This window comes from Solea senegalensis, linkage group LG10 (genome assembly GCF_019176455.1).
Source record: "Solea senegalensis isolate Sse05_10M linkage group LG10, IFAPA_SoseM_1, whole genome shotgun sequence".
NCBI classification, from domain to species: Eukaryota; Metazoa; Chordata; class Actinopteri; order Pleuronectiformes; family Soleidae; genus Solea; species Solea senegalensis.
The window spans coordinates 12,608,604-12,635,923 of record NC_058030.1 but is presented as its reverse complement, the minus strand read 5'-3'; the positions used below and the strand labels follow the sequence as shown (position 1 = coordinate 12,635,923).

Genomic DNA, 27,320 nt, shown 5'->3' with positions numbered 1-27,320 from the left:
CAACAGTAAAACAAGTTTATCATAAACCATAGATCAGACAAGGGATGTTACTTTGATGTAGACAAGGAAATAACTGCCACTTTCTCCTTCTATGCTGACTGACTCACAGGTGGTCCTTATAAAGTCTGGATGCTCTACAAGACATGAATCTTAATGGTAGAAAAAATAGCACTCAAATAGCAGCAGCACGGTCTGACCTTTGAAACGCTCATCTTCAGCCACCATCCTTTCAAACACCACAGTGACGACCTGCCTGACAGTGGCTGCTGCTGTGTTGTTTGTGATGTTGTCCTTTGTGAAGTGAAGACGGAAACACAGCACGATGGCCTGGTCAAAAAAAAAAAGAAAAAGAAAATGAAAATTATTGAGTAGGAGAGTTGAAAGTTTAATGTGGCACTGTGTTATAATGCTACACACAAGTTATATTAAAAAAAGAGACAGTAAGGAACAGAGGTGTACTGTGTATCTATACATATAAGGGAGTAGGACATATGAAAGCTGCTGGTGTGATTTGGGCACGTGTTGACCTTGTACCTTGGAAAGCACTTCATCATGCACAACTGTGTTGGTGGTAAGCAGGACAAGGACGGTCTGTAGAAGTTTGAGCTCCTCCAAACCATTTTCCATCAGCTGCCACAGCATGTTTATGATGTTCCCTGCTGCTGCCTGTTAAGTACACGGAAACACAGTCAATTACAGCACACAGATCCATTCTTAGAGACAAACTTCAGGGGGCATTGTCAGAGTCACTTGCTGGTAACAAACAAAATGCAAAGAGAGACCCCGAAGTCACACACAGACTTGTGGGATCAGCTGACGCTATCTGCTGAGGGTTGAGATAAAAAACAAAAAAAACCGAAACACCAAATATTACATTAATACTGATGTCACTTGATGCTGACACTAAGTGACACTGTGCGTCATTTCTTGGGTCAAGCTGTCCAAAATAAACAACTTGTGTCTGACAGACTGGACTCTGAGAAGGAATCTCTATTTAATAAAAAAAATAAATTAAATAATATTTTCAGCTATATTTTACAACAATGTGTTGAAAACATTACCTAGCCTATCTACAAACGTCTCTACTGGTGTTGTCATTGTTCTCAGTTCTGTAATTTTACATGTTTATTTTTCAAAACAAATTTGAACACATGCAAAAGGACAACTATCAACCATTTCTCTCTCCATTTTCAAATGGTTCTCTGCAGTAATACTAAGTGGTATGGTCTTGTGACCTTAGTTGAAAAGCTTAGGCGGCTTTAAAAACCTGTAGTTCAGTGTTGCTCATGAGGTAACAGAGTAGTAGAGCGTAGAAAGGAAAAACTTCAAATGGATCTGTGTTATAAAATATGCTCTAGGTAAATATTGGGTGTGACAATTACAGAACATTTACTCAAAGAAAAGCAAAACATTGCAACCAACAGCCAACCTCTCAAATAATATCAACATACAACTTCCACAGTCAGTTTATAAAGGTGTAAAATGTATTAGCTGACAATTAACATAAATAATTCATTTTAAACATTCATTTAAAATGCTTAAAAACAGCTGCTAGCAGCTTCTCAAACACATATTTTCTGAACATTGTTCAACTATTACTGTAATGTCATAGGGATCAGAGCTGACCTTTTTGTTCATACACACACACCGTTTACTGACCATTACAATAATGAATTATTTTATAAAAATAAGTTGTGAATGAGCTCGATATAGACAATAGGAAAAAGCCCATTATGTCACACTTCTCATGTGAGAAGATATAATCCTGGTGCAAGCACTTACTCTCTGTGTTACCCTAGTTAAATAATAAAGGCCTGTCATCAAAATGTAGACTGCAGGAGATGGTTCAATGTGTTTTTAATAACGGTCTCCAATTGTGTATTAACAAGGCAGTTGTGCTGCAGCTCCAATAGCTTAAGTCAAAATACCATCTTTGAAGTAACAGCTCTGATCTCAGGTCTATTTCCAACTGGGTTATTTGAAGGGCTTGAATACCTCGTTATCTCGTCCTTCAGGACTGTTAAATTGCCACTGAACAGATAACATGAAACTACTGGTGGATCCTAATGACACCTTTTTGTTGGCCAATAAATTTGTGGAGTACAGACACTCTGCAGCCGACCTCATGAAGCCCTAAATGACTACAAGATGGAGAAAAACTGTTACAGATAGAACAAATAGGTGAGGATGACAGGTGGCAGCCACCAGTGACAAAAATAAATTACCATTTACTTTGCCTGATTGGGTATTGATGAGTTGCATTGATTCTTGTATTGAATTACTGCAATTCTTTGTATGTGGGCTTAGACCAGTCATCGAGTCAATGCCTGCAGCTTGTCCAGAATGTTGCAGATCGCCGTCTGACTGGTAATAAGAAAAGGGACCACATCACACCTGAAATCCCTGCACTGGCTTCTTGTTCGTTTTAGAATTTTGACGTTGGCTTTTATAGCCTTTAATGGACTGGCACCGTCTCTCTAGTTTGAAACTCCATTAAAAACTCATGGCAATCAAGCCTTTTCTATAGCTGCCCCTGAGCTATGGAGCAGATTCAAATTAAACGCACCCCCGCTATTGAACATGTTAAATAACTTTTAGAGACCCACCTTTTGTCTCTGGCCTTCACTTTGGGATGATAACACAAATCTTACTAGCTTTGATGGTTTTTACCACTTTACTATTTTACCCTTTTACTTTTTTTATTGTGACTGACCGTGTTTTGTAAGGCACTTACTGGACAACCCTGGTTGTTTGTGCCATAGACACAGAGTTAACTTGACTTGACCTGAGGTGAACCAGCCTGAGGTGGTAGGCCATCTTGGATTTGCAAGTATGTGTGAACTGAATGTAAAATATCTCAAGAAACACTCAGGTCACCATCAATATGCAAATGTCAGGAATTAGCTGAATTAAAAGTTGTTGTTCTTTTAAAAAAGCAGCCCTTTAAGCATTAACTCTGACAATCTTTACTATAGATTAAGTTGAACATAACTGGAATAAAGACCATGTGTCTGCACCATAGCCCTTCTGATTTGTGTTAATGGGTAGAAGACCTTGAAATTAGTACAACCTATGAAACTGTAAGAGATCACATAAAGTGCACTGAAGTAAATGCTCTTGAGCTGACACTTAATCTGTCGGTTGCTTTCTATATTAATCAATTATGTTCTTCGGTCAAAAATGTCAGGTACATATTTAGAAAATATTAATCAACGTTTCCTCTTGTTGTTATTATAAAATAAAAAAGACAAACCGATTCATTGATTATCAAAATAGTTGACCATCTATTTAAAAATCGATTCATAATTGATTATTTGCAGCCCTAAGATGCTCGATAAGTATGCGAGTATTCACAGTTCTTAATGAGAGAGAAGGACTTTTCAGCTCTGACAGCTCAATCCACCAGAGAGCCACAAAGGAGAAATTTGTTTTCTTAACGACTACGTTGGAAAAACACTGCACCAAGGACACAGGTATTGACTTAGTTTTCTTAAAGATTATAATCAACCGGTTACACAAATAGTGATATTTACACTCACCACATATTTTGTTTTAGGATTAAGAACATCATCAATTAAATCCTTAAGTCTTTTACATATCCAAAGACACTACGGCATGTCAGTGTTTTTCTTTTAGCACCCTCTTGTATTATGTGGCCTAGAGTGAGCTCAATTTCTATTTCTTGCACGCACGTACAACCCCGAACACAGCTCTTGAAGAACTGTATAAATATGCATGTATTTCTAACACCATATGAGCTCCCCGTCCTCACCTCAGATACCACCTCATGGGACATGAGTCTCTGGATGGCAGCCAGACACAGCTGGGTGATCTTAGGCTCTTTGGTGCCACAGCCCATCAGAAAAGGCTGTACAACCTCTGAGCTGTTCTCTTTCAGAGCTGCAGGAAAAAAAGGACATAGATAAGGTTAGATGTCATATAAACCTGGATATCTGATATGTATATGTTTGGGAGATAAAGAAAATTTTATTTCAGTGTGCGTCATTCTCAGAACTCAAGTTCAAAAGCTTTTCTGAGACCATGATGGAAAACAAAAGGATAAAATGCTCTGAAATAAGGAATTGATGAAAGAAAAAACTTTAATATCTTAAACGGTTTTAAGTGGTTATTCACAATATCATGAGTGTGAGCTCATACATACTGAGTCGACTTAGAACCCAGTGAATTGGATCCAACTACCTGTAACACATTCACATTCATTGCGATGGATTTGATTTACTAAATTATTTAGTTATGCAGAACTAGTCTGAACAATCTCCGTCTCTGTCTGCTGTAAGAACTAGCAATTTCCCTTTCTGGACACAAAGACAGAATTGAACTCAGCAGTGAATTGCAATACAGTTACAGTGGAGCAGATGGAGCTGGACAGTCGTTAATAGAATTCAGAAAATGTCGACAATGCGTCAACTCTGCAAATGCCGCAAAAAGCAGGAGTTTGTTTCTCAAGAATGGACAAAAAATCCTATTATTCAAGTGACAAGAGACCGGTCATGTGAAATTGCTTTGTAGTGAATTCAGAAAATACTTAAGTCCAATCAGATAGACCAATCAAGGCAATTTGCTCTCAAACAGGGCTCGGCCATACATTTAATTTTGCGTATGTCCTTTTCCTCCAACAGTGCAACCATTAACATTGCATTGTTACTGATATAATTGATATGGTCACATGTGGCTCCAGAGATTAATTGAAAAACATTTGAATACATGGGCTCTCTTGTGTGTCAATCATGTGATTAAATGACACTCTATTATCATTTGACCCACTAAAACTCACTGTACACTGTATGTACAATATTGAGAGTGAATTCATCAATTTCAATTTAGACTGAAGAAGTGCATCTTCAGACAAATTGGCACACAGATATGCCAGTTGTGGTTACACACGTCAGCACCTTCCACACTTACCTGCCAGTATGTCTGTATTCCTGGCTGCGATGGTCTTAATCTTCACAATACCAGACTCTGCAGCCTGAGAGAGACAGAGACAGAGGAGACCTTTAGGTTAACACTGGATGTGACATGTTACAAAAGGTGGTACACTGGTGTAGCACCACTATGCTCATGGTGGTAGACAGTTTATGGTAATACATGGCCACAAGGGAAACAGGACAGAACCAGGGACGATAAATCTGCTAGGAACTGCTCTTAAAACTTGAGAGGGATGTGCTAGTAGAAAGTGAGAAATGGAAATGGGGAAGGAGGACTGTCAAGAGAGGGGGGCGGGAGGAGGGGATGACATGGAGACAGACTAAAATGTGAGTCAGTTTATGTGACAGAAACAGAGTATTTGCCAGTCAAAATATAAGATGTTCTTATCTTCCTACAACAATCTCTGCAAGCCTGTCAGGTGTTTTCAACCTCCCTCTCTTCCCAGAGTTCTTCACCATCACGACTCCAAAATAGTCTTCTATTGTTATTAGACTCCAATTGTGTAAAAAACCCTAAGATAATATTGTGTATGTTGTTTAAAGACATACAAACTGACATAACGGATTATTTGAATTACTTAACAGAAACCGATGAAAGATGCACTGAGCGTGATTCAGTGTCACATGACCACTAGTGGGCCTACATGATCACATGACCTCTCGCAAGCATCCACCCTGCCTCAAAGGTTAGTCGCTTGCAAGCTTCACTTCATTTACCTCACAGCAGTGCATCTGAATGTTTATCCAGAGTTTCTACACTGTAATTCTTGTGTCCATTGACATAATCTGTAAGCAACAATTAATGAGATATAACTCAGACAATCTAAATCTTATTTTGAGATATAATATTTTGCCCATATTGCCCACCCCTACTTGAGACCACACCTGCAAGACTGTGATCTCTTGATAGGCATTTTTCCTGGCATCTAATCTGATGAAGCACAGTGAACTGGAATAATCTGAAAGCAATTAATCATTATTCATGATTACTTGATTGACACATCACATCAGAAAAATCGAATCTTTCATGTGAAGCGTATCACCACAGTATAAATGATCAGTCTGTATTTAGACATTCATACTTTTTCTATCACGCATCTTTCATACCCATTCACACACTGCTGGTACAGCCGTCTGGAGCAACTTGGGGTTAAGCAACGGAAGATATGACTTCCTCGCAAAACTTAATCTATTTACAATTTTATTCTGGGCAAAATTCTGCAAATACAGCATGTCACTGCAAAATCAGCTACATTTCTGACACAAGTCTGCCCAAACAAGCAAACAACTTCAGGCCGTAATTACCCTGATGTGTTTTGGTAATGCAGCCACTGTGTCATCTTACTGTATTTACTGTATACATTAGTGGAATCTCAACTCTAATACAAAGTAACCATTACCACTATGACAGTTTCCAGTCAGCAACAACCACAGCCTTTCAACCACTCAATTCACTACAAGATGAAAATATTAATAGCCTAATAGGAAGAAAAACTGCATTTGCCCTTGAGATGAAAGTGGCTGAAATATTGGCCACCAAACTGATAGTAATTTTTTTACTAGGGCTGGGCAATATATCCTTATTATTATATCTATACTGTGACATGAGGCAAGATATCATCTTGGATATCATTATATCATGATGGTTTTAAAGGCTGTTGCATTAATAATTATCATAATTATTACATTGAATTAATTTGATAAATAGACTTAGATTACATTGATTCAAAAAATGCATAATGCAAATTATATTTGAAAAAGTCACTTCTTTAATTTAAACCCTAATTATTTGTGTCATAGCAAAATATTACCATCTTTATAGACAATTTCATCATTTCTAGCACATGTAAACGTCCTCCATTTAACATTAAAAGCCAAATACATTAAAGGTAATACAGATCAGATTGTAAACAGTAGATATTTTATTTTAGAGTTGAGAAGCTCAAACATCTCAAAAGAAAACTTTTCATGAGCCCAGAGAAACAACCTATGTGTAGCTTTATATCCTGATATATCTCATATATCTGGATATACCCTACAAATATTGAGATATTACTAAAAGCCATATTGCCCAGCCTTATTTTTCACTTGAACATATCAGTCAGCTTGTGGAAGTCAACCATTCATAACCAGCTGAATCCCATGGTAACAAGCAACTGCAACAATCACTGGTCCGTGCCTTCGGCTGTCTTACACACAGTGAACTGGCCTAGTACCATACAGCTCCTTAAAAAGATAATCTTGGGGAAAAATGCAAGGCTCTCTCCTCTGCACTGTTCCCAATCCCCACACAGAGACAGAGTTCATTGCAGGGCAATGATGGGAACATAGAGAGCTCTTTAATAACTACAACTACAACCCCACAGTGACTACTTCTGATACTCCCACAGGTTATGACAGGAATATAGTGAAGGACAAATGAAAAGCACCTGAACTTCAAAGTCTAGAACAAAATATATTTATATATAAATTATGCTTCCATATAAAAGCCTGGCAAATGCTTTCTCTGACTTTGCAATGGTGATATAAATTCTGATTTAGACTATCAAAATAAAAGTAATTAATCTAGTAAAAGTACAAACATTAAAACATTAAGATTTTCTGACAGTCTATGTAAGATTTAATGTCTTTGTTAATGTTTCATTAATGGGAAATACATTATCTTATGGCTCCTATGCTGTTCGAGGAACAGCCGGTTTTCAGATGTCACTCTAGTTAAGTGAAAGATTCAGCAGCCTGGTTTCCAAAGGCAATGTTGAGAAAGACGTGTTCTCATAAATGTTATAAATAGTATTTCAAGCCCCCTTAAAATTCTTGTGCGTATGTTATATATGTATGTATATATATATATATATATATATATATATATATATATATATATATATATATATATATATTTATATGTAGATATATATATATCTATATCTATATAGATATAGATATATATCTATATCTATCTATCTATATATTTAAAAAGCATTGACGGGATAATAAAACTGTACTGAGCATTTAGGAGATTGAGAGCCCCCCAGGATGTTATCAGGAAGTGCTCAACAGATTCACTTCTTCTCCAGACTGGAGATGCTCAAAGCGGAACTGAACCATGTGTGGATGCCAACTCATTTCTTTGCAAATCAACATTAGTGAAGCCCATCACACAACAACTTCCTCAGAATCATTGTGAGACTCTCTAAACTCAGCAGTTCTTGGAATTGACTTGGCACACTATGAGAAAAAAAAGACTGGGAGCTTGCATGCTACACATTGTTGTTTTGTCTCTTAATAGCCCTAAATGACTTTTCTAACAAATGAGATGAGTCAAGTAAGCTGTGAAAATGTTAGTCATTGTACTTTGATTGATTCTGCAGGTTTTCGTCAGATAGGCAGTCATTATATTTCACTGTATATTACAGTCAGTTGACAGCAACTGACTCATCCACAGATCGAACAGATGCCTGATGTTTTTTCCCCAACTTGGCAAAAGCAACAGCCACACTGCAAACAGACGAAATGCCATCAAAATAGTTGACGATTAATTTCAAAGAAATTCAAGAATGGCTGCTAGTCCTGGGCTTGTTTGTCGTGGCAACATTGCAGCTAAAATATTGTCAGGACAGCCTTTACTGGAAAAGGTTGTTCTAATCACAACGATTTCAACTCATGAGCTCAGGTTGTGGTGACAGACATCAAAGTGGCTCTCTGCACTGCTGTGATCCCCTAGGGTAAAAGGCTTGTTAAGGCCAGGAAACCTGAGTGATGATAAATCAATATTTGAAGGAGATGCTTCATAAGGGCCTTAGGCAAGGGGCAGCAAGAGGTCTTCTGACATTAGACCAGCTGTAACCTTTTTGGTGGCCCTGTGAGTCTGCCATACACCTCATTTTGAAATATTGCACACCAAAGTTAGTGAAAGTGATTGAAATCCAGAAAAGTTCCATAAAGGAATGTTGTCTTTAACAGAGGGGATACCTGGGGTAAAACAAACTCTGCTGGAATAGCCTGATATGCAGCTTCCAACTGAGACAACTGATGCATATTTCCACAAGAACAAATCCCATATATAGTAGAACTCTTGATCTTGAGACCTGTGTGATCACTTGCAAGCAAACAGTAAGCTGGTTATACCAGGGAATTACAGGGAATTAAGTTAAAGAGACCCTGACCGAGATGGCGTCATGTAAATTATATAACTTTGGTCACTTTATCACTTAAAAGCCGACACACAATTAGGGTAAGCAGCACTATTATTCTTACAGCAGTCAATCAAATGGTAAAAGAAAATATAACGTATGGAAATTAACTCTTTACCCAGTCTGTCTTCTTTGTGTGACTCAAACATAGCACATACGCATATTATGTAGTCAAAAGTCCTGACATCCCCTTATACCATTCTCTTCTCTGAACTCACTAAGCAACGATGTCACCAACACCGCTGCACAGCGAAACCAGTCAGTAAACATAAACAGTAGGTGACTAACACTGTCAGTGACCCAGTATGAAATGGCCGCGTCAACAACAAAGGCATAACTGCAAAATTAAATTGCGACAAGAGATCCTGGACAAATTATTTTCTTTACAAATACGGTGCATTTCTGCAATCACTTATTTGAATTCTGTTTTGAAAATTTAAATCAGTGCTGCCACAGTATTTAACTTAAATGGTTTGTTTTTCTCACAAATAACCAAGTTGACAATTGTGGTGGTAGCTTGGGGAGACTTTCCACAATATTAACATGTGAACTATTAAATGAAAATTTGACTGAGGTCTTATATACAGACATTTAGGCAAAGAAACAGTAAATATTTACAACATTTGCAGAGCTGAGTCTGAGCCTATTATTCTGTATCAGTGGTAGAAGAAACGTTGTGTGAAAACTGGGAAATTAAACTGGTTTGCAATAAAAGACTCAAGATACTGCTATTCAAAAGTAAGTATGAACTCCATAATTTATTAAGTTATAAAGACGCACTATCCAGGTCCAACTCTGAGGGTTTAATGATATTAATTAGAAAATAAACATGAATTAATTTGCATATTATATTATGGCCTCTCAAAAATAGCAATTTCTAGTTTCTAATGGCGACATTTTGTTGATGGAAACTTTGACACAGACCCTTTAAATTACTGTACATCAAAGTCATTTTCAACAGACTGATGTGTGTAATAAATCTAGCTATTACTTAATGCTAGTTAAAGAACAATTAACTGTACACTGTGTCACAGGAAAGCCTTGTAGGTGAGAAGGCGCTGTCGTCGACACAACTTTTAATACACCCGTTCATTAAGAGGACAACTCAGTGTCCACGTCCTACACCAGAGCAGAGGCCTAGCGACGAGTGTACAAACAGGTCCAAATTGACTAATATGCAAAACACCAGGTATTACGACAGAAACAGACGATTTCAGAGCAGCTGTGTGACACCAGGGTAACGGCTGAGTTAAGCTAACTAGCCGGCTAACCTCTTTGACTGGGGGGAATTTCTTCTTGCACTCCATGGACAGAGACCGCAGGTCCGTCTGCATGTTATCCAGCAATTTCTTCACCGCCTCGGGGCTGCTGGTCGACATCTTCAACGGCACCTTCGACGGAAAACCTCAGGAAACTTTAAATGATAAAGAGTCGTTCCCGCCGCCCATCCACAGCGGGGATATGATCCGTTGCTACTTTATTCGCCTGCCTTGGAAAATAAAATAAAAACGCCGCGGTCCATTGACACAGTCGTATCCAGTCTCTCTGCTTTGGGCGCAGCAGAGCCGCGATGACACCGGCATATGTTCTCCTCTTTCAATGCCCGTCAACATCGGCGTCATGGAATAGCATCGTTTCTCTGAGTTATTCTTCAATAAAATTGCTCACTAATCAAAGATATCTGTCAAAATGAGCAGTCAGCCATCAGCTGCCGTCAGCAGCTCCACTTCCCTTCCCACAATGCTTCGGTGGACAGTGACACGTCACTAGGACTTCCGTAAACAGTTCAAAATAATGACTACAGCGACCCCTGCTGTCAAAGCCTAAGGTTAACATTTAACCACGTGTTAATTTGCACATTCATACTGGAGTCTACATATCTATCTGTCTGTCTGTCTATCTATCTATCTAAACATGAACATGAGCAAAGATAGCAGCGAAAAACAGTTGCAAAACAGTTTGAAGCAGGTAATTTGGAGTTATTTTGTATTAGTTGGCTACCTTTAATCAAATATCTTGTATTTTAACAATATATATATATATATATTTAAATGACCCTGCTTTTATTACTTCATTCAATAATTGATTGTGAAATAAAACATCAAAACCAAATTAAATATTTGCCAGAATTCATAAAGCCAATTCATATTAGTCATAGAATGTACTGAATAGATAATAGAAACCTGATGTAAAAAACAAAACAAAAAACATTCAGATTCTGGCAAATCTGCAGGAATGTACAAGCCTGTAGATTTTTCCATATAGAGAAAAATGTGCTTCATGAATTCAGCAAACAAGCAGAACACTAAATAGAAACTGAAATTTAAGTGATAATCCAAAATTATATCTTTGGGATTCAGACATCAGATCATTTTGATTTCTGTCAAATACTTTGTGTACTGTAGGTGGACTGTAGTTAACATTGTTTAGACACAAACCATTACAAAACATTTATAGAACATAAGAGTTACAGGAAAGAAAGTAATTGCTATCAGCATACAATTACAACATACAATTGTAACATTACCGCTAAAGAAACTAAGGTTGGAGTTAATTTACAACAAACTAGAAGACAACAGAGATGTTCAATTTGAAATGAATACCTTCAAACATTTCAGCCACCCCCGTCCATTTGACAAAACTGAAACAATAGTAAATTATGACAACATTCAGAAGCATCACAAAAAGCATTTAAAAATATCGATATCCAAATATCTATCTACAGGGCTCACACAAATACTAATGAAAAAAAGACCACAGAAATGTTATGAAATACCTACATAAAATCAATGATTTAGAACCTCTCAGTGTACACTTAAAATTCTTACATTCTCAAGAATTGTTCATCAGTGTGTTTGTACTGTTTATCTGGATATTGTAGATTTTGACATGACAATTCATCACTATGCAGTAAAAGAGCTGCAAGATAGCTGCACAGAGGTGCATGTAAACATCCATAAATTGTATACAAATAACCTTTTATGCTCCATCTGTGGCAGACAGCTTTTAAAGTTCCTTTAAAGCCAAGTAAATGAACTGTCATGTCAGAATAAGTGAACATTAGAGATGTCCATAACAAAGCTTCCTCAGAAAGCAGACATGATCAAATCCTGAGCCACTGTATAACAACAATGGTCACATCTTTCTAATGTACATGAGACTCTGCCACTGGCAAATTAGATTATAGGCAAAACAAAACAAAAGAATGTATAGTGTAAATAATTAAGTAAGAATTCTGATACCAACACACTAGGCAGCATACAAAGGCAAAGACTCTAGCAGCAGATTAGCAGTTACAGGTGTGGCCTGCCTCTGTGCATGTTTCATCACTTTGTCTGCCTTTTACCTGCATTGCTCTACACTTTGCCGTGCAGAGAGAACAGAGAAAAATTCAGACAGAGTATTGAAACTGAGAAGTGACCTTTGACTCCCAAACCCTAGACGCTGTGATTTAAACCCGTTAGGTCTTTAACAATTGGACTCTTTTTCATCAACAGGTAAATAACCGTCCTTAGTAGGAGCTGCCTTCTGATGGAGGTTTTCACCATCCGCTGTGAAGACAGCAAGCAGCTTTTCTTGCTCCTTCTTGGTCTTTGGTAACTCAGAAGATGGCATGGTCAGAAGAACAAAACGCTGTGAACACAGTGACGGAAACAGACATATTATGTCAAACAGACATCAGCCACAATCTTATCTTGGATTTTGAGATTATACAGTGTGGCGAACATCATAACCACTGGGTTAACAGGACTACATCATGTTTGTTATCAAAAGAATAAAAAATGACAGCAATATAATGACTCTTTCATAATTTATAAATTGTTGCTGTGGCACTCAAATGAGATGTGCAGAAACATTGACATATTAATAATAATAAATAATAATAAATTTTATTTGGAGGCGCCTCTCTGGGCACTCGAGGACACCGTACAATACATAAATAAAAACACTAAGCGAGAGAAAAAAAAAAAAAAAATTAAATAAATAAAATTAAATAAAAATATAAAAGTAAAAATAAGAAACGACAATGTAGATAGTTAAGTGGGGTAGTGGGATATTAATACCTTACAAAGATGATATACTGGCAACAACAGCTTTAATTTGGTGTCCTGTTACTGACCTTTGATTTAAGCACTGGTTGAAACAGTGCTGGTCAGCTACATTCAGGAAATGTGTCTGCCTTTGTGCATTGAGCAGGTAGTGTACATGGGGTTTTTATACTGACAGTGAAAGAGGATTGGTTTAGGTTAAGAAGTGAACTGCTCAAGAAAACAAGTTGAAAAAATCTTGAAAGAGAGCCAAGATTTTGCCCTAAATAGGACGATTTTGATAAATGGTACCTCTCTCAGTGTTCCAGGGGTGGTGTATAGTTTCACTGCCACCCAAAACGGGATACACATCATAGACGACAGGGCCAGCAGCCAGCCTATTCCATCACCCCACCATGGGTATATGTATTCATTATTGTACTTGAGAGGTGAGTACTTGATCAAAGCGAAGAAAAAGGTTCCCTGAAAACAGAAACCGTTATTGATGTTACTGTGGAATGCAATACAAAAATGTGTGCAACATAATCCATATAAATAGGAAAATGCATTATTTGTGTTCACTTGAATATTAAAATGTATTTTCAACAATGGCCACTAGAGGCTGCTCTTCTTTTAAGAAACCTGTGGAGGACCATGTCAAACCCACAAAGCAAGTTGCAGGGGTGAAGAAGAGCCAGCAGTACTTGATAACAGGGCTGGGCCGATAGCCAATCATGTCCTCTATGTTGTCATAGAAACGGTCAGCACCTGTAGTCAGGAAGGGATGATTGAAACACATGGGGAATCTAGAGAAAAGCATCACATAAATAGTCTTCATTCATGAAACAAATGACTGCTCGTAACCTTAAAAGGTCATTGTGATATCTGGCCAAGTAATTTATTTGCATATGAAGAATTTTGCAGAGGCAAAAACACCAAAAGGGAAACTAAAATGTTTAATGGGCTGATTGAGAGAGCAGTGTTTGACAATGAAGAGTGGTGCCAAGTAAGACTGAGGCCTTTGTTACACCCCCTTCAGGGGTTCCTGAATAGCCTGGATTACACACTCACCATAAATCCAAGCAATGCAAACAGTCTCAAAAACAGCCACAAAGAGCAGGCACATCCCACTCGCTGCATAGTAGTCAAAGAGCTGGAAGACATACATTCCTCCCTGTGGGAAAAAACAGATAACTTTCAAAAATGAAAACTGCATATAATCAAACAAAAGTAAAAGCTAAAACGATGTTTAGAGTGACAGTCACTGATCCATGTTTTCTTCTTCTTTAGATTATTTTGCAAAGGGCAACTCTGATCACAGACGATTCACTGGACATGAGGAAGTAAAGCTGTGTGCAGTTTCACCAAAGTGGTCATTTTGTAGACTGCTATTTCACAGCAAAGCAAAAAGGAAAAGTTTCATTGCAGTTCAACCTTTATTTTCCTATTTACACAGCCAGTTAATTTGCTTTTGTTAATGTTTACACATGTAAAGTGGTAAGTGATTGCTGACACTAACCTCTGTCAGCATAATGAGTCCCAAGAGGAAGGACACCACCGCCACTGCCAGGATGAAGAGCTCCCTACGGTTCTTACGGCGGAAGGTGGAGGGATACATGTCCACCATGGCTGTGACCAGGCTCTCCACACACACAAACTGACCATGAAAGAAACACATATGATATATTTTGTCGCCTTTTTCAATTAAAGTGACATTTGCACTGTATGTAGCATTTATGTATGTTGTCTCTGAGCGTGTGATTGTGTAGAGGTGCATATAATGGTCTCACTTGACTGTCCAGTCCCAGAAAGACAATCATAATGAAGAAGAAGACAGCCCACAGTGGGGAGAAAGGCATCATGGACACAGCTCGAGGGTATGCTATGAAGGCTAAACCTGGACCTGGGTTAGACAGAGTTCAAATGTCAATTCACTTTACTTGTATCCGGGGGTAGAGTTTGCAGTTTTAAATTAGAGGCATCCTTTGTCAAAATATCTTTTTTCAGGACCATTGGACCAATATTAAAATTAATAAATAAATATTGCAAGAATAAAACTACAAAAAAACAACACACTAGATAATTGTGCAATGGCAGCTGGAACAAAGTTACTGTGAGTAGATAGTAGAATATTTGAATATTTGCATTGTGTCATAGGTGTTGAACCTTGTTCTTGATCCAATCATTTCTAGGCACAACCCATTATCTGTTTTTGACAGGCTTATTTTAAAAAGCAAAAACATAATTACTTTTTCAACAGAGTAAATAAGAGGAAACAGAAGTAGAGGTATGATAGCTGTCATTAAAAAAAAAAAAAAACACCAACCAGATTCAGCCACTTCTGAGATGGGTACATTTTGCTCATAAGACATGAAGCCAAGAATGGAGAAGATGGCGAAGCCTGCGATAAAACTAGTGCCACTGTTCAGGAAACAAAGGCACAGACAATCCCTGGAAACAAAACAGAGAGGAGGCTATAATGAATGGAAACCTCACATGCATATCCACAAATGAGTTACACACATAGAAGCACTAAATAATAAAACAACAGGACTGTTGTTTTCACTGCATTATGTTTTGGTCCACACCTGTAGCAGTTGTTGTTATATTTGTTGTAGCTTCCCAAGGCAGTGAGGCAGCCCAGGCAGATGGCATAGGAGAAGAAGATTTGAGTTCCAGCGTCCATCCAAACCTAAGTTGATAAAGTTTAGATTTAACATATTGCAGTAAAACCCACATTTTCCAACAACTTAATTGTCAGGGCTTTTTCATATATAGATAACAAGTTAACAAGTGGCCTTTATTGGTCTTCATCTTCTTTGGCCTTTTGGTCTTTGGTCATATTGGTCTTTCTTATCTGTCTGTTGGACATATTTTGAAATTTTATTGTCCCCTTGAGGAAAAATGGTGGCAAAAAATGTATGCAGATATGAAAGCACTAGAAAATGGTCTCCAATTATCATTTTACTACAGAAGAAACTGTAGTATTTGTCTTTCCTAAATCAACATAAACATCTTGCCATTCCACTACAATGTCGGCAAACCTGTTTTGGTGTAAGATTTAAACGTGGAGGGGCAATCCAAGACACTTTACATTTTCAATATGTAGGTTGGCAGTTTGGTGGTTACTGTTTCCTGTAGCAAAACAGATTGAAAAACAGTAACAGGCCATACCTCCAGACATGCTCCAGTGTGTCAAAAGATATCAAGCCTGCAGTACCTGTGGGTCAGCCAGCCGTCCCAGGTCAGGGTAAAGGTAGAAGTGGATTCCTCTGGAGGCTCCTGGCAGTGTCACCCCTCTGATCAGCAGGACTATTAGCATAATATATGGAAAGGTGGCTGTGAAGTAAACCACCTGCAGAAAATAATAAAAGTTAATAAACAGCAAATATTTATCAACTGCAGTCAGACTAAAACAGCTTAAAAACATCTGTGTAATCTCTGTAATTTGAAATATGTCATTAATAATCCAGCAGTTCTTGAATGGAGGAAGTGAATGCTATGACGGGAGGACAGGTTTTTACCTTGCCAGTGGACTTGACTCCCTTCCAAATGCAGAAATAGCAGATGACCCAGGCAATGGCCAGACAAAGCACCAGGTCCCAGTTCAGAGAACCAATGTGATCAATACCTGAGGAAATTCTTAGAACTCTGCGTCTGGGTCACACGCACACACACAACAAACAAAACAGTCAATGGGGTACATTCGGTGTATTTATGTTCACAACTTTCTTCAGGAGTTTAAAAGCAAAGGGTCTGTAAAATTCAAAAGACTATGTAGGTTTAAAACCTTTAAACAGCTACACATTTTGGTCTTGGTTTGGTGAGATGAATATTTGGTGAACTCACTGGCACATTATAGGCCATTTGGGGACATGGCAGACAAAAAGGCACTTACTCCCAGAACTCAATGACAGGAGAGGTGGCGTTCTCATGGTGATTGATGGAGCTATTCCCCTTCTGAAATACCATACAGGAATCTTGAATGAAGGGGAGACAAAAAAGACATTCAATCCTGTGAAGAAATCCAAGCTTGCGCTGAGGTTTCCAAGTTACACACAGACTAGTGCAACAATGCCAACACTGAGGCGGAGGTGCAATGGAGCACTCACTCGCTAAAGAAAGTTAATAAATAGAATTCTGAGGGGAAAACCAGAAAATAAAAAATCAACAAGCTGCACGGAAATTTGCCATTGTGAGTCTATGAATGAACACCAGCAATGGGCTCTGTTATTAGTTCCCATACGTGACATATCTGTGTATGGCTACACGTATATTGTACCAGTGTTCCAGGAGTTGTTGCACGAGGCCCAGGGCAGGTCCCACGTGAAGGAGTGAGACAGGAAGAAGATGGCCCACGCTAACACAATGACGTAGTAGATGTTCAGCAGAGCAACAATCACCTGGGTGGCATAGCCCACTCCTGCAACAGAAAAAACATCAGGATTAGGACATTTACTGGGTCATAAAAAGCAGTCCTTATTGCTCACTGTTGGCAAAACCAAAAAGGCGATTTTAGGTGGGGGCTCCATGCAACAAAGAGCTTAATAAGCCTGTCTGAAGTGGACATTACTAACTTTTGAGATAGAGGTGTACAGTTTTATTTGTCAGCCACGTGATGAGGAATATTCAACAATAACTTAATCTTAGTTTTCCAAAGCAACTCACCAAAATTGCATTGAGCTCACCGACAGTCACATTCACCAAAGAAATAGAAGTATGATTGAACTTTGGTGTTTCATACGGTGCTTCTACTAGTTTTTGATGTAAACTACATTTAGGTAAAATTATAATTTGCTAAATTCTCAAATAAGAAATTGGTGTCCATCCATTAGGCATCAGCCTTCCTCATCTGTAATAGGATGCACACAAACACACACTATTTTTATTGTTATTTTTTTTTCTGTGAGCAATCATTATATTTTTACATCAAAACAATGGACAGAAAATAAAGGTTGGTCAGTTTGATCCTCACCAACCTTAACCTGAGATTTTTACCTTCAAGCAAAGGGCACATCTTCCTCCAGGAGGTGATTCCACCCTCAGTGGTGTACTGACCCAGAGCCGTCTCCAGGAAGAAAACCGGGATCCCACAAGCAAACAAGAAGATGAGGTACGGGATAAAGAAGGCACCTAACATAAACACAGATTAAATAGAACAAATCAAACACATCTAATATAATCATCACATGAACCAAATAATATTTTACCTTCCATTGAGCATCAAACATAATCTATGATTTTATTGTTTGCTGGTTTTCATGTTATTCATGTTCTTAATGTTATTCATGTTCCTTTATTTTAGTAAACCTGACCAAATGGAGACATTTTTCTGAACATCATTCAAAAAGTAAAAGAATGATCCTGATTTCTGGGGATGTAGGCTGTGGCCTAAGGAAGAGATGGTTAGATTTACGGGGGGGATCAAGAAATGAACACCCATTTATTTTTTTAAAGCTGTTTTTAAACCTAACTCCTATGATGGGGGTGCGTTGGCACTATGAGAAACTAAGCCTTGATAAAGGATTGCGCTTAAAGCAATAGATCTCCTCAGAATAGATTACACATTAACCCATCACCATGGGTTTGAACTAAGTACTCCTTTCTACTTGTTGCCACACCCTGATGTTTAACATGCAAGACTGCACTCTGAAACTCTTGAACCTTTTGTGTCAAGCAGGAAACAAGATAACAAACCAAAGATAAATAAATCCTGCACTCACCTCCTCCGTTCTTGTAACAAAGGTAGGGAAAACGCCAGACATTTCCCAGGCCTATAATTTCTCCAGCCACTGACAGAACAAACTCAACCTTGTTGCCCCACTGACCCCGGTCAGTCATCTTCTCCTCCGTACTGGGTACAACGTCCAGGGGCCTGCTGTGCCCATTGGAGGCTTCCACCTTCACTGTGTTCACCCTTTCGTCTGTGAAAAAGGGTTAGAGCATAAGATTAAAAACTAAATTGACAGGTTTTGCCAATAACAACTCTTACTATGAAATTGACCGAATCAGACACGGCTCTGATAACTCCTAATTGCTGCCTTCAGCACCAGGCATCAGACACCCACCGTCAGGTTATGGTAGCATTATGAAAAGAGCACTTGTTGGTTGAACACGAGCAGTATAATACTAGGAATCGGCACAAGTCATGGCAACTTTTGTACACCTACAGGGACACTCACACTCTGAACATGCTAGATTTATGCACTTTACGTGCAAAGTGTGTTTATTTTAATTGTGAAAAAATGCCACAAATATAACCATGGTAAGTGAAAGGAGCGCGGTAGAAGATTGAATGTTGCAAAGTGCTTAAGATCAGGAGGTGGATGAAAACAATTCAGGACCTTGGCTAGTTCTCAAAGAGAAATGCAAATCACTTGTTTTTCTTCCGTGTGGCAAAAGTGTGGTGAGACCGAGCTTGTGGTCGTCTGACTACATCACATGTCAGTCAAGCCCTCAGCCAGACTTTGTGTGTGGATCAAAGAGAATCTCTCTCAGTTGGCTCACTGACTGTGCCGACTTCTGTCACCTGCTCTTCCGCCCTTTTACCGCACCTTTACAGAAACCCATGTTACATGTTGTGTGATTTGGTCCAATGTGACTAATGGAGCAGTCTGCTTTTAATTTAGCTCAGCTCTTGTTCACGCAAGGTGAAGGAGGTCCAATCTATTTTAGAAGCCAAAAGCAGCTCGAGATAAACATAGTGCCCTTTGTTTTCGAAAAAGGTACTTGGTGGGAATGAATGTTTGTTGCAAAAAACTGTGCTGGTCTTGCAGCCAGATTCCACTTATAACCACTTTTTTATATTCTAGTTTGTGGATGCTGTGGAGAAAGCTAAAAGCCCAACTTTAAATAGGCGAGCTGTAATACCAGGGAAATTGGGGTAAAATAGTTCTCATATACATAGAACATCAGAAGAGAGGAATAACAGAGAAAATTAGCCAAGACAGAGACCAAACTTATCCTGGTAAAGTCGAGCATTATCCCTGGACACAGCTCAAACCTCACCTCGCTAAAAAACTGACAAAATTAACTCATGCATGTGCATCTGACCATATGAAGGACTGGCTGGACATGAAGTGCAGTTTCTGTAATGTTTAACTCCTTATTTGAATAATTCAACATTTTAGGAAATAAGCATGGTGGTCATGTCTGTAGTGCTCCACATTCTGGGGGTTTTAATGGTTGCCTGGCTACCTCACGGTGGAGTGACTGAACCCGTGCACTTCAGGAAGAGTTCGGCAAAAGTTCAGCAAAAGTCTAAATTATGTTTCTAATTGTCTGAGAAGATCTGACTGCATTTCTGGCGAGTGTCCACCTTGTGTTTTGTGTTGAATTACCAAGAATGAGACCTGCCAGAAACGCACGATCACTGTCAAAATCTGGGCTAGACATTGCTTGTTTGAATAATCTGAAATGTAAATATGCCACATTTGGACATGGTTTTAGAGAGTAATCATAATGAAAAGTTATCTTTTGTTCTGACCACCAACTCCTGGAGTAAAAACAACTCTGGCTTTTAGCCGCAAATACTCCACTGTGCTCAAGTTAACTTTGGCAGTCTTTCAAATTGTGAGATAATCAGCTTCTTCTTCTTCTTTTTTTGCTTCTTTTTCTTCTTCTGGTTGCCATTTGTGGTTATACTCAAGGTTGATGATTACAGCAAAAGTAAACCAAAGTGGCAAAGTTATGGCTTTGTTCATATTTGAAGGGAAAAACTGACCTCATATTACATACAAATTCTCACGTTGTTTGTAAATCTGATAACAGCTTTCCTCAGTCTGTTGTGTTAGTGTTTCCTATATCAATATTTCGTTTAGACATGATTTGTGTCTGAGAGTAGTAGAGTCCACATTGTGAAATCGAGGACACGTGAGAAGAAAACACACTCACGCACACAGTGGTTGCCTGTGGGACATTTGCATGGTTCTCTGTCTTCTTCATAATATCAACATACAATAAGAACAGAAACCAATTGATGGGAATCATGGACTCGGTCGTGTGGATCATCATGGCATGTCACTGACAATGGCAGTAATAAACATGTGCAGCTCAGAGTTACACATCCATGATGTTGTGCTGCAGCTAATTGGACACTAATACTGTCTCTAACTGGATCACTAAAGGTAAGGACATCCGCATCACATGCTTATTTGTACACAGTACATATTTAGAATGGTCTGGTGGAAGATTATGAATTATAAATGAAGAATGTGGTGTGTTTTTTTTTAAAATTACAATTCATTCATTGCGTTAAGTCATTTTTGTAATTACAGCATGAGTAGCGTGCACCATGCTGCTCTAAGATCTGCCGAATGTAACCACCAAGTCCTGGAAAAATGAAATTTAGCATTCTAGATGCACAATCTTTGCACTAGAGCATGTTAATTAGCTGTGTTCTTTTGTACAGCAAGCCTTTCATTAGCCACATAAAACACACAGTTTGGTTGCCAAAAATGATTTTAAACAACATAAAAATCAAAATCTTAACACTTGATCTTCAATAAACAGGTACTCACCTTTCATAATGGTGTGCAAAGACCGTTCCTGGAAGAATGTGGGCCACCAAATACAGGCCTGCTGCTATGGCAGGTTTCACTACATGGAGGGGCGGAGATCTGAGGAAGTGAAAACTTAAGTGAAGCCCGCAATGAGTTTTTCTCTCTGCTTTGCTCTTCTCTAACCCCCCAACCGCTCACCACCCACCCCATCCAGCTCCATTCAGATACCCCCACACACCAACACACACACACACACACACACACACACAAACACTCTCCACAGCACACTAGAGGTCTGTGCTGTCTGGTGGGGCCGATTGCGTAACCTTTTGACACACACATTCTCCCAGGGCCTTTCTTTCCAGAGGACACCCAGTAAGTATTGAGGAGAGCCTGCTCCCATTTGTATTTAGTTGGAAATTGTAGAGAATGTACATGTCCTATTATTTATTGTATTTCACTGGTTTGTAACCATATTAAATAATACTGAATTTGGATATAAAAAAGGCTATTAAAAAGATATAAAAATTAATAGTTCATAAACTTGTGCATAATTACATTCAATATAAGAGCATCCAATAAACTGTACTAGTGCCTTTTTTCTGATCAATTTGAATGAAAACATTGCTTTTGCATCCTGAATTAAACTTCAGGAAGAGAGCCTTTATTCCTTCAACCAGATTCTTCCCTCACACACTCATTCGTCTATTCAGAACAATTTTCCACCACAGGGGTGCAAAGTGGCCCGGTTCAAGGCATTTATACGAAGGTCACAATCCCGAGGGCCTTTATGGAGGTGGGGATTGGGGAAGGGATGAAGTGTATCTGCTTTTCCTTTCTGAGAACCTTCAGGGTGAAGTCTCTAATCCCAACCCCAACCTCAGATTGGATTCTAATTCAAGACACGGAAACATTCGTTTTGTATAGCTGTGCGCCTGACTGCAGTTATGTTGCTGCTGTGACACTGAGCATTTGAAGTTTTGCACGACCAAACATAAAACCTTCTGCAAATCTAAATATCTTGGTTAATATCTGCATGATTATTGCTCCTGCTAACAAATGCCATGTTTCAACAGAACCCTATTGTAAAGAGACATGTTTAACATATAGCCTGAAAGGTGGATATGATGAGGAACAGTGATTTTGATGTAGAATAAAAAGACAACAAAAGAAAGTTAAATCAGAAATCAGATTGTTCCCTCTCTTGGATGCCAAAATAAACAAAAACATCTCGCCCTCAGCTGGTCCAAAAGCAGTTGCTTGGTTGTTACAAATACTCAAAAACAAGTTCCCAATCAGCGCTTCATGGTTTAGCTACCATCCTCACACAGGCCTCTGTGCCCTCCAGGAGACTAAAGCTCTAAAACCAGATTATTGCGACCTGCAGGGAGCTCATCCACAATCTTTTATGTCTTAATTCTCTCCAGAGTTTCCTGTGGTTCTCTGACTTTACAGTCACGGGTCACTGCTCAGATTGGAGTTTGTTTTCGAGGGCCTGTGCCTCTTCAGATTAAACTCAAATGTGCTTATTAAATTACATGTGGACAAAATCGTAAATTTTGTCCACAACAGATCAGACTGCCTTCAGACCTCGCTGTGTAGACTTAATTAATAATTAATATTAGATCACATCGATCCAAAAGACTGCATCACAACATTAGTTCAGCTGAGATTAATGGAAGAAGTACAGTAGGTGTTTTAACTACAAGTTTGAAATACAACATTTGGATGAACAGATCCGGGGCATCAAACCAACAAAAACAAAATGATGGATCCAGCTCGTACTTTCATTGTTGTGGTGGACCATTTCTGCTCAGGCCATGACGTTTAAAGTGGGTAGTAGGTGAGTACACAAAGATTACACAATATGTCAACACTGTGATAACACTGTGATAACTATTGGATCTGACCAAATGTATATGCAATGCAAAAAAAAGAAAAAAGTTAACAAACTTAACAATGGTTTCAATGATTTTATTTTTTTGAACAAACAAGATGCTCAGGCAAGTGTTCTCAATAAACCTATACTGTCACTCTAATTTGGTTCATTGCTACGTGTCTTTGGTTGTCTGGTTCATACATTTTACAATCTCAGGTATATTGTTTGACTGATCTTTTTATTGTTGTTTTTAAGGATTTATTATGGTTTAACATTTCCCATGTATTCATTTTCAGCTACAGCTCAGAGCTATTCTATATTTTTGCGAAACTCCTCGCCAGTAAATCCTTTCCATTCCCCTTAAAAGTGTATACTTTTGACATGTGGACATGCATAACCTCATTGCTGCTCCACGAGTTGTAGTTCAAACACAGCTGATTTACTGAACATGATACAGGACTTCGGTCAACCAAACAGATTAACAACAGTAGAAATGCCGAGAGCGAATCTGCCACTGCACATTCAGATAATGCGAAACCTTTAGCACATTTATTTCAGATAAAACTTCCAGTGTGAGTCACGAACTAATGTGTATGTTTGATTGTGAAAGGTAAATATAAACTGCACAATCCAATTCAGTTCCCAGAAATCCAAGAATTGTATTGATTTTTTCCTTTTTGTGTGTGTGTACGCCACCTTTCACCCTGTGTCAGCTGGGACAATCATTGCTGGATGGCTTCCCTTTGAACTGGAGCCCTCTAGTGTAGTGTGAGTACCAGAAAGTACCAGAACAAAACATCACTGAAACACATGCAGAGTCCGGGTTTTGTTGTAATTATTTGCCCAAAAAGCCAAGAAACCATGGACGACTTTAGTATTCATCATGAAATGGGTATTCCGGATGGTCACTCCACCTGCATCAAAACAAAAAAGGTGTGATTATGACGGCTGACTTTTATGGCAGCAGATAATGTCCACTGAGTTTGAACTTTACCACATACTTACATCAGCACCTCCACAAAACGAACATTTTTGTTCAGTCCCTCAATGGCTTTCATTTCGTCTTCCGTGAGTGAAAAATCAAATATCTGTGTAAAAATGTACGGTTTCATTAAAATCCTATATCTGTGACTGCTATTAAGTAGTTGCATATAAAGACAAAGAAAGAAATAGTTTGGGAAAGCAGCCACCTGGAAGTTGTGTTTGATCCTCTCTGGATTGAAGCTTTTAGGGATCACGACAACTCCTCTCTGGATGTTGAAGCGCAAAGACACCTGAGCGCTACTCTTGTTGTACTTTTTCCCAATGGAAACAAGCAGCTCATCCTCCAACATGGGAGGGCATTTCAAATTCACCCTAATCCAGAGAAAGAAGACAAAGCCCATGCTCTCAGACTTTAATAATGTTTCTTAGCACCCCAAACTTACACTGAATGTTTGTAACAACAATAATACATACACTGTATAACTCTGGACATTGCTCAATGATCTCCACATACAGTACATGTGAAAGTGTATAAATGCTAGTTTTATGTTATGTCAGGAATCATTCACCCTTAAGCCTAACAAACAAACACATTTCCATCCCTGTGCATGCAGTTCCAGTTCCTGAGTAAACCAAGCATTGCTAAATGAGCAAGTCCCTTTTGCAAATATCACTCTGACACTGGAATATTGCATATTTCCTGAGGCCTGAAACGGCTACATACCACGAGGCATCTCTGGAGGAGCCAATTGGGCAATAGCCAACAATCACGATGTCATTTTGACGGCAGTACTCCAGAAGCTTGGGTTGTGTGAAATATGGATTGCACTCAACCTATAAAAGGTACAGCGTGAAATAAGACAATGCATCATTTTCAAGAAAAAAGGCCTAAAGTGGTGCGATATTACATGAGCACTCTTCACTGAAGAAATGCATTTCACGAGAAACAGTGTAATGAACAATGAGCGTCATCGGTTTCTGTAGTATAACTTTAACTATACAGAGCCACAGTACATAATGTCCAGTCGACATTTAACCAAGACAACGAAATGAGTAATAAATATATTAACATATAAACCAAGGACCGATTAGACTGAGACTGTAGCTGACAGATTTACTGCCATCATGTCAAATGATTTCTTTTACATTAAACGTTAAATGGAAAGCATGAAACTGCAGTATACTGCAATAAACCACCACACTGCATACAGTACATAGTAAAGTCATTGGTGGTGGAAGCAGAAAAGGTACGCTCACCTGGTTTGATACAGGTCTGTGTTTGAGACCAGGTTTATTCAGCAGCAGCTCCAGCTGCCTGCGGTTGAAGTTGGAGACTCCGAGAGATTTCACAAGTCCAGCATCCTTGCAAGCCTCTAATGCCTGTAAAAAGCCAATGATAGATCATGGTTGTTATTTTAAAAACAACATGTGCAGTACATCAGATCACTGACGGCATGCAGACATTATAGCCAAAGAAGAGATGAGCACACACAGTGTGCAGCATTGTACACTGTGTTCTCATTAGAACTCACCTCCCATGTTGCACAAAGGTCTGTGTGATGGTAGATGTGTTTTCCATCTTTGTCTTTTGGATAAAACTCGTCTCCAGGCTAAAATTTAAGCAGGAATTAAAAAGGCTCTCACATAATTCTATTTGATTTTCCTGCTCATGCAAATATAAACAATGACAACTAAACAACCACACTCTGACTGTTTACTCTTGTTTTAAACCCAACACATTATTCCCAAACCAAACAGTCATTTCACGTAATGATGACTTTCAGACTCAAATAGGACTGATAAGATAACTACTGAGTGCTATCCAGAAACCTTGAAGGCCATTGGAAGCTCAATGATGTAGAGATCCACATAGTCTAATTTTAGGGTTTCCAGTGTCCTTTCCAAGGCCGGTCTCACCAACTCCGGAGGGTGGAAGGTATTCCAGAGCTGAGGAAGACAATACAGACCTTAAAGTAATACACAACACACACTTGAGTGTTCTCAGTCCTTCAGACATATCACTGAGAAATCCTGAATCCCAGTATTACCTTCCCACAGTAGAAAATGTCCTCTCTTCGAACGGTTCCATCAGCAATCTTCTCTCGAATGGCTTGACCCACTTCATGCTCATTGAAATACACCAGCGCCCCATCAAAGTGCCTGTAACCCACATCTATGGCATGCTTGACACACTCAAGCGTGGTGCCTTTGGGTGTCTTGAGAAAACCCAGAGAAAATTGAAACATTACTTGACCATGTTTGGATTAAGTTGTGCCGCAGTTTGAGCAAATGATAGCGTCAAGGTTGATCCAGTCACTACAAGCAATAACAGCTCATGTGCCTAAACCACGCACGAGTCCTCTTGCATTATTCAGTACATGACAAATTAAGTTAAATTCTGGAAACACAGATATTATTCTGTGTATTTCTCACCGTTTGAGGGTCTCCATATGTGCCCAGTCCCAGCAGTGGAATGTGGTTTCCATCACTGAGGCAGACACTGTGGCTCTTCACAGTCAGACTCATCGCGAACAAAGTGAACCGCTCTCGAGCTTGCTCAACAGATAATGCAGAGCAGGACGGTGAACCTTGAACCTTATGTGTAAACCTCCCATGCACTCCTGATAGTAGCTTCTTGCTGAAAGCATTCACAGATAACTGACATTTATAATGACCTTTGTAAATAGTAGTAGAAAATTACAAAGTCACAATAATAATTTCTTTATAGCAGTTGATTTTGATCTCCTCTCTTTAATGTGACAAGCTGCGTTCAGTAACAACTGTTTAGG

The 27,320-nt window shown here is 38.8% G+C and overlaps 3 protein-coding genes across 6 annotated transcripts in view; all 3 read right to left on the bottom strand.

The window, feature by feature from the left end:
* The window catches only part of mon2 (MON2 homolog, regulator of endosome-to-Golgi trafficking), a 29,357-nt gene extending 18,346 nt beyond the window's left edge, over positions 1 to 11,011 (bottom strand). For 2 of the 4 annotated variants that reach the window (XM_044036320.1, XM_044036322.1), the window contains exons 1-5: positions 10,411 to 11,011; positions 4,927 to 4,990; positions 3,773 to 3,900; positions 535 to 666; positions 198 to 327 (exon numbers count right to left, since the gene is read on the bottom strand). In XM_044036320.1, the coding sequence (XP_043892255.1) occupies positions 198 to 327; positions 535 to 666; positions 3,773 to 3,900; positions 4,927 to 4,990; positions 10,411 to 10,518 (562 nt within the window). In that variant the 5' untranslated portion in view covers positions 10,519 to 11,011. The remainder of the gene's footprint in view (positions 1 to 197; positions 328 to 534; positions 667 to 3,772; positions 3,901 to 4,926; positions 4,991 to 10,410) is intronic. The other 2 variants (XM_044036319.1, XM_044036321.1) reach the window with 1 other exon arrangement.
* Positions 11,012 to 11,118: 107 nt separating this feature from the next.
* On the bottom strand, positions 11,119 to 21,858 carry LOC122776016 (sodium- and chloride-dependent GABA transporter 2-like). Its single transcript, XM_044036325.1, has 15 exons — positions 21,687 to 21,858; positions 18,891 to 19,091; positions 18,166 to 18,300; positions 17,450 to 17,590; positions 17,066 to 17,147; positions 16,692 to 16,824; positions 16,388 to 16,522; positions 15,756 to 15,859; positions 15,494 to 15,618; positions 14,958 to 15,070; positions 14,687 to 14,824; positions 14,239 to 14,341; positions 13,835 to 13,935; positions 13,480 to 13,650; positions 11,119 to 12,772 (listed from the first exon to the last, which is right to left on the bottom strand). The coding sequence occupies exons 1-15, from the start codon at positions 21,691 to 21,693 to the stop codon at positions 12,608 to 12,610; spliced, it is 1,854 nt and encodes a 617-aa protein (XP_043892260.1). The 5' UTR covers positions 21,694 to 21,858; the 3' UTR covers positions 11,119 to 12,607.
* Positions 21,859 to 23,626: 1,768 nt separating this feature from the next.
* Positions 23,627 to 27,118, bottom strand: LOC122776017 (aldo-keto reductase family 1 member D1-like). Its single transcript, XM_044036326.1, has 9 exons — positions 26,965 to 27,118; positions 26,580 to 26,747; positions 26,362 to 26,478; positions 26,064 to 26,141; positions 25,789 to 25,911; positions 25,256 to 25,365; positions 24,738 to 24,903; positions 24,553 to 24,635; positions 23,627 to 24,461 (listed from the first exon to the last, which is right to left on the bottom strand). The coding sequence occupies exons 1-9, from the start codon at positions 27,055 to 27,057 to the stop codon at positions 24,419 to 24,421; spliced, it is 981 nt and encodes a 326-aa protein (XP_043892261.1). The 5' UTR covers positions 27,058 to 27,118; the 3' UTR covers positions 23,627 to 24,418.
* Positions 27,119 to 27,320: the final 202 nt, after the last annotated feature.

Excerpts from the sequence above, each read along its gene's own strand:
- LOC122776016 (XM_044036325.1), bottom strand. Across the intron at positions 17,148-17,449 it reads CAACAACTCCTGGAACACTG|ATTCCTGTATGGTATTTCAG; the intron begins GTACAATATACG and ends CCTTCATTCAAG. Across the intron at positions 15,860-16,387 it reads GACGGCTGGCTGACCCACAG|GTTTGGATGGACGCTGGAAC; the intron begins GTACTGCAGGCT and ends TTATCAACTTAG.
- LOC122776017 (XM_044036326.1), bottom strand. The coding sequence starts at position 27,057 with ATGAGTCTGACTGTGAAGAGCCACAGTGTCTGCCTCAGTGATGGAAAC. Across the intron at positions 26,142-26,361 it reads AGCTTCCAATGGCCTTCAAG|CCTGGAGACGAGTTTTATCC; the intron begins GTTTCTGGATAG and ends CTTAAATTTTAG. Across the intron at positions 24,462-24,552 it reads CGTTTTGTGGAGGTGCTGAT|GTGGAGTGACCATCCGGAAT; the intron begins GTAAGTATGTGG and ends GTTTTGATGCAG.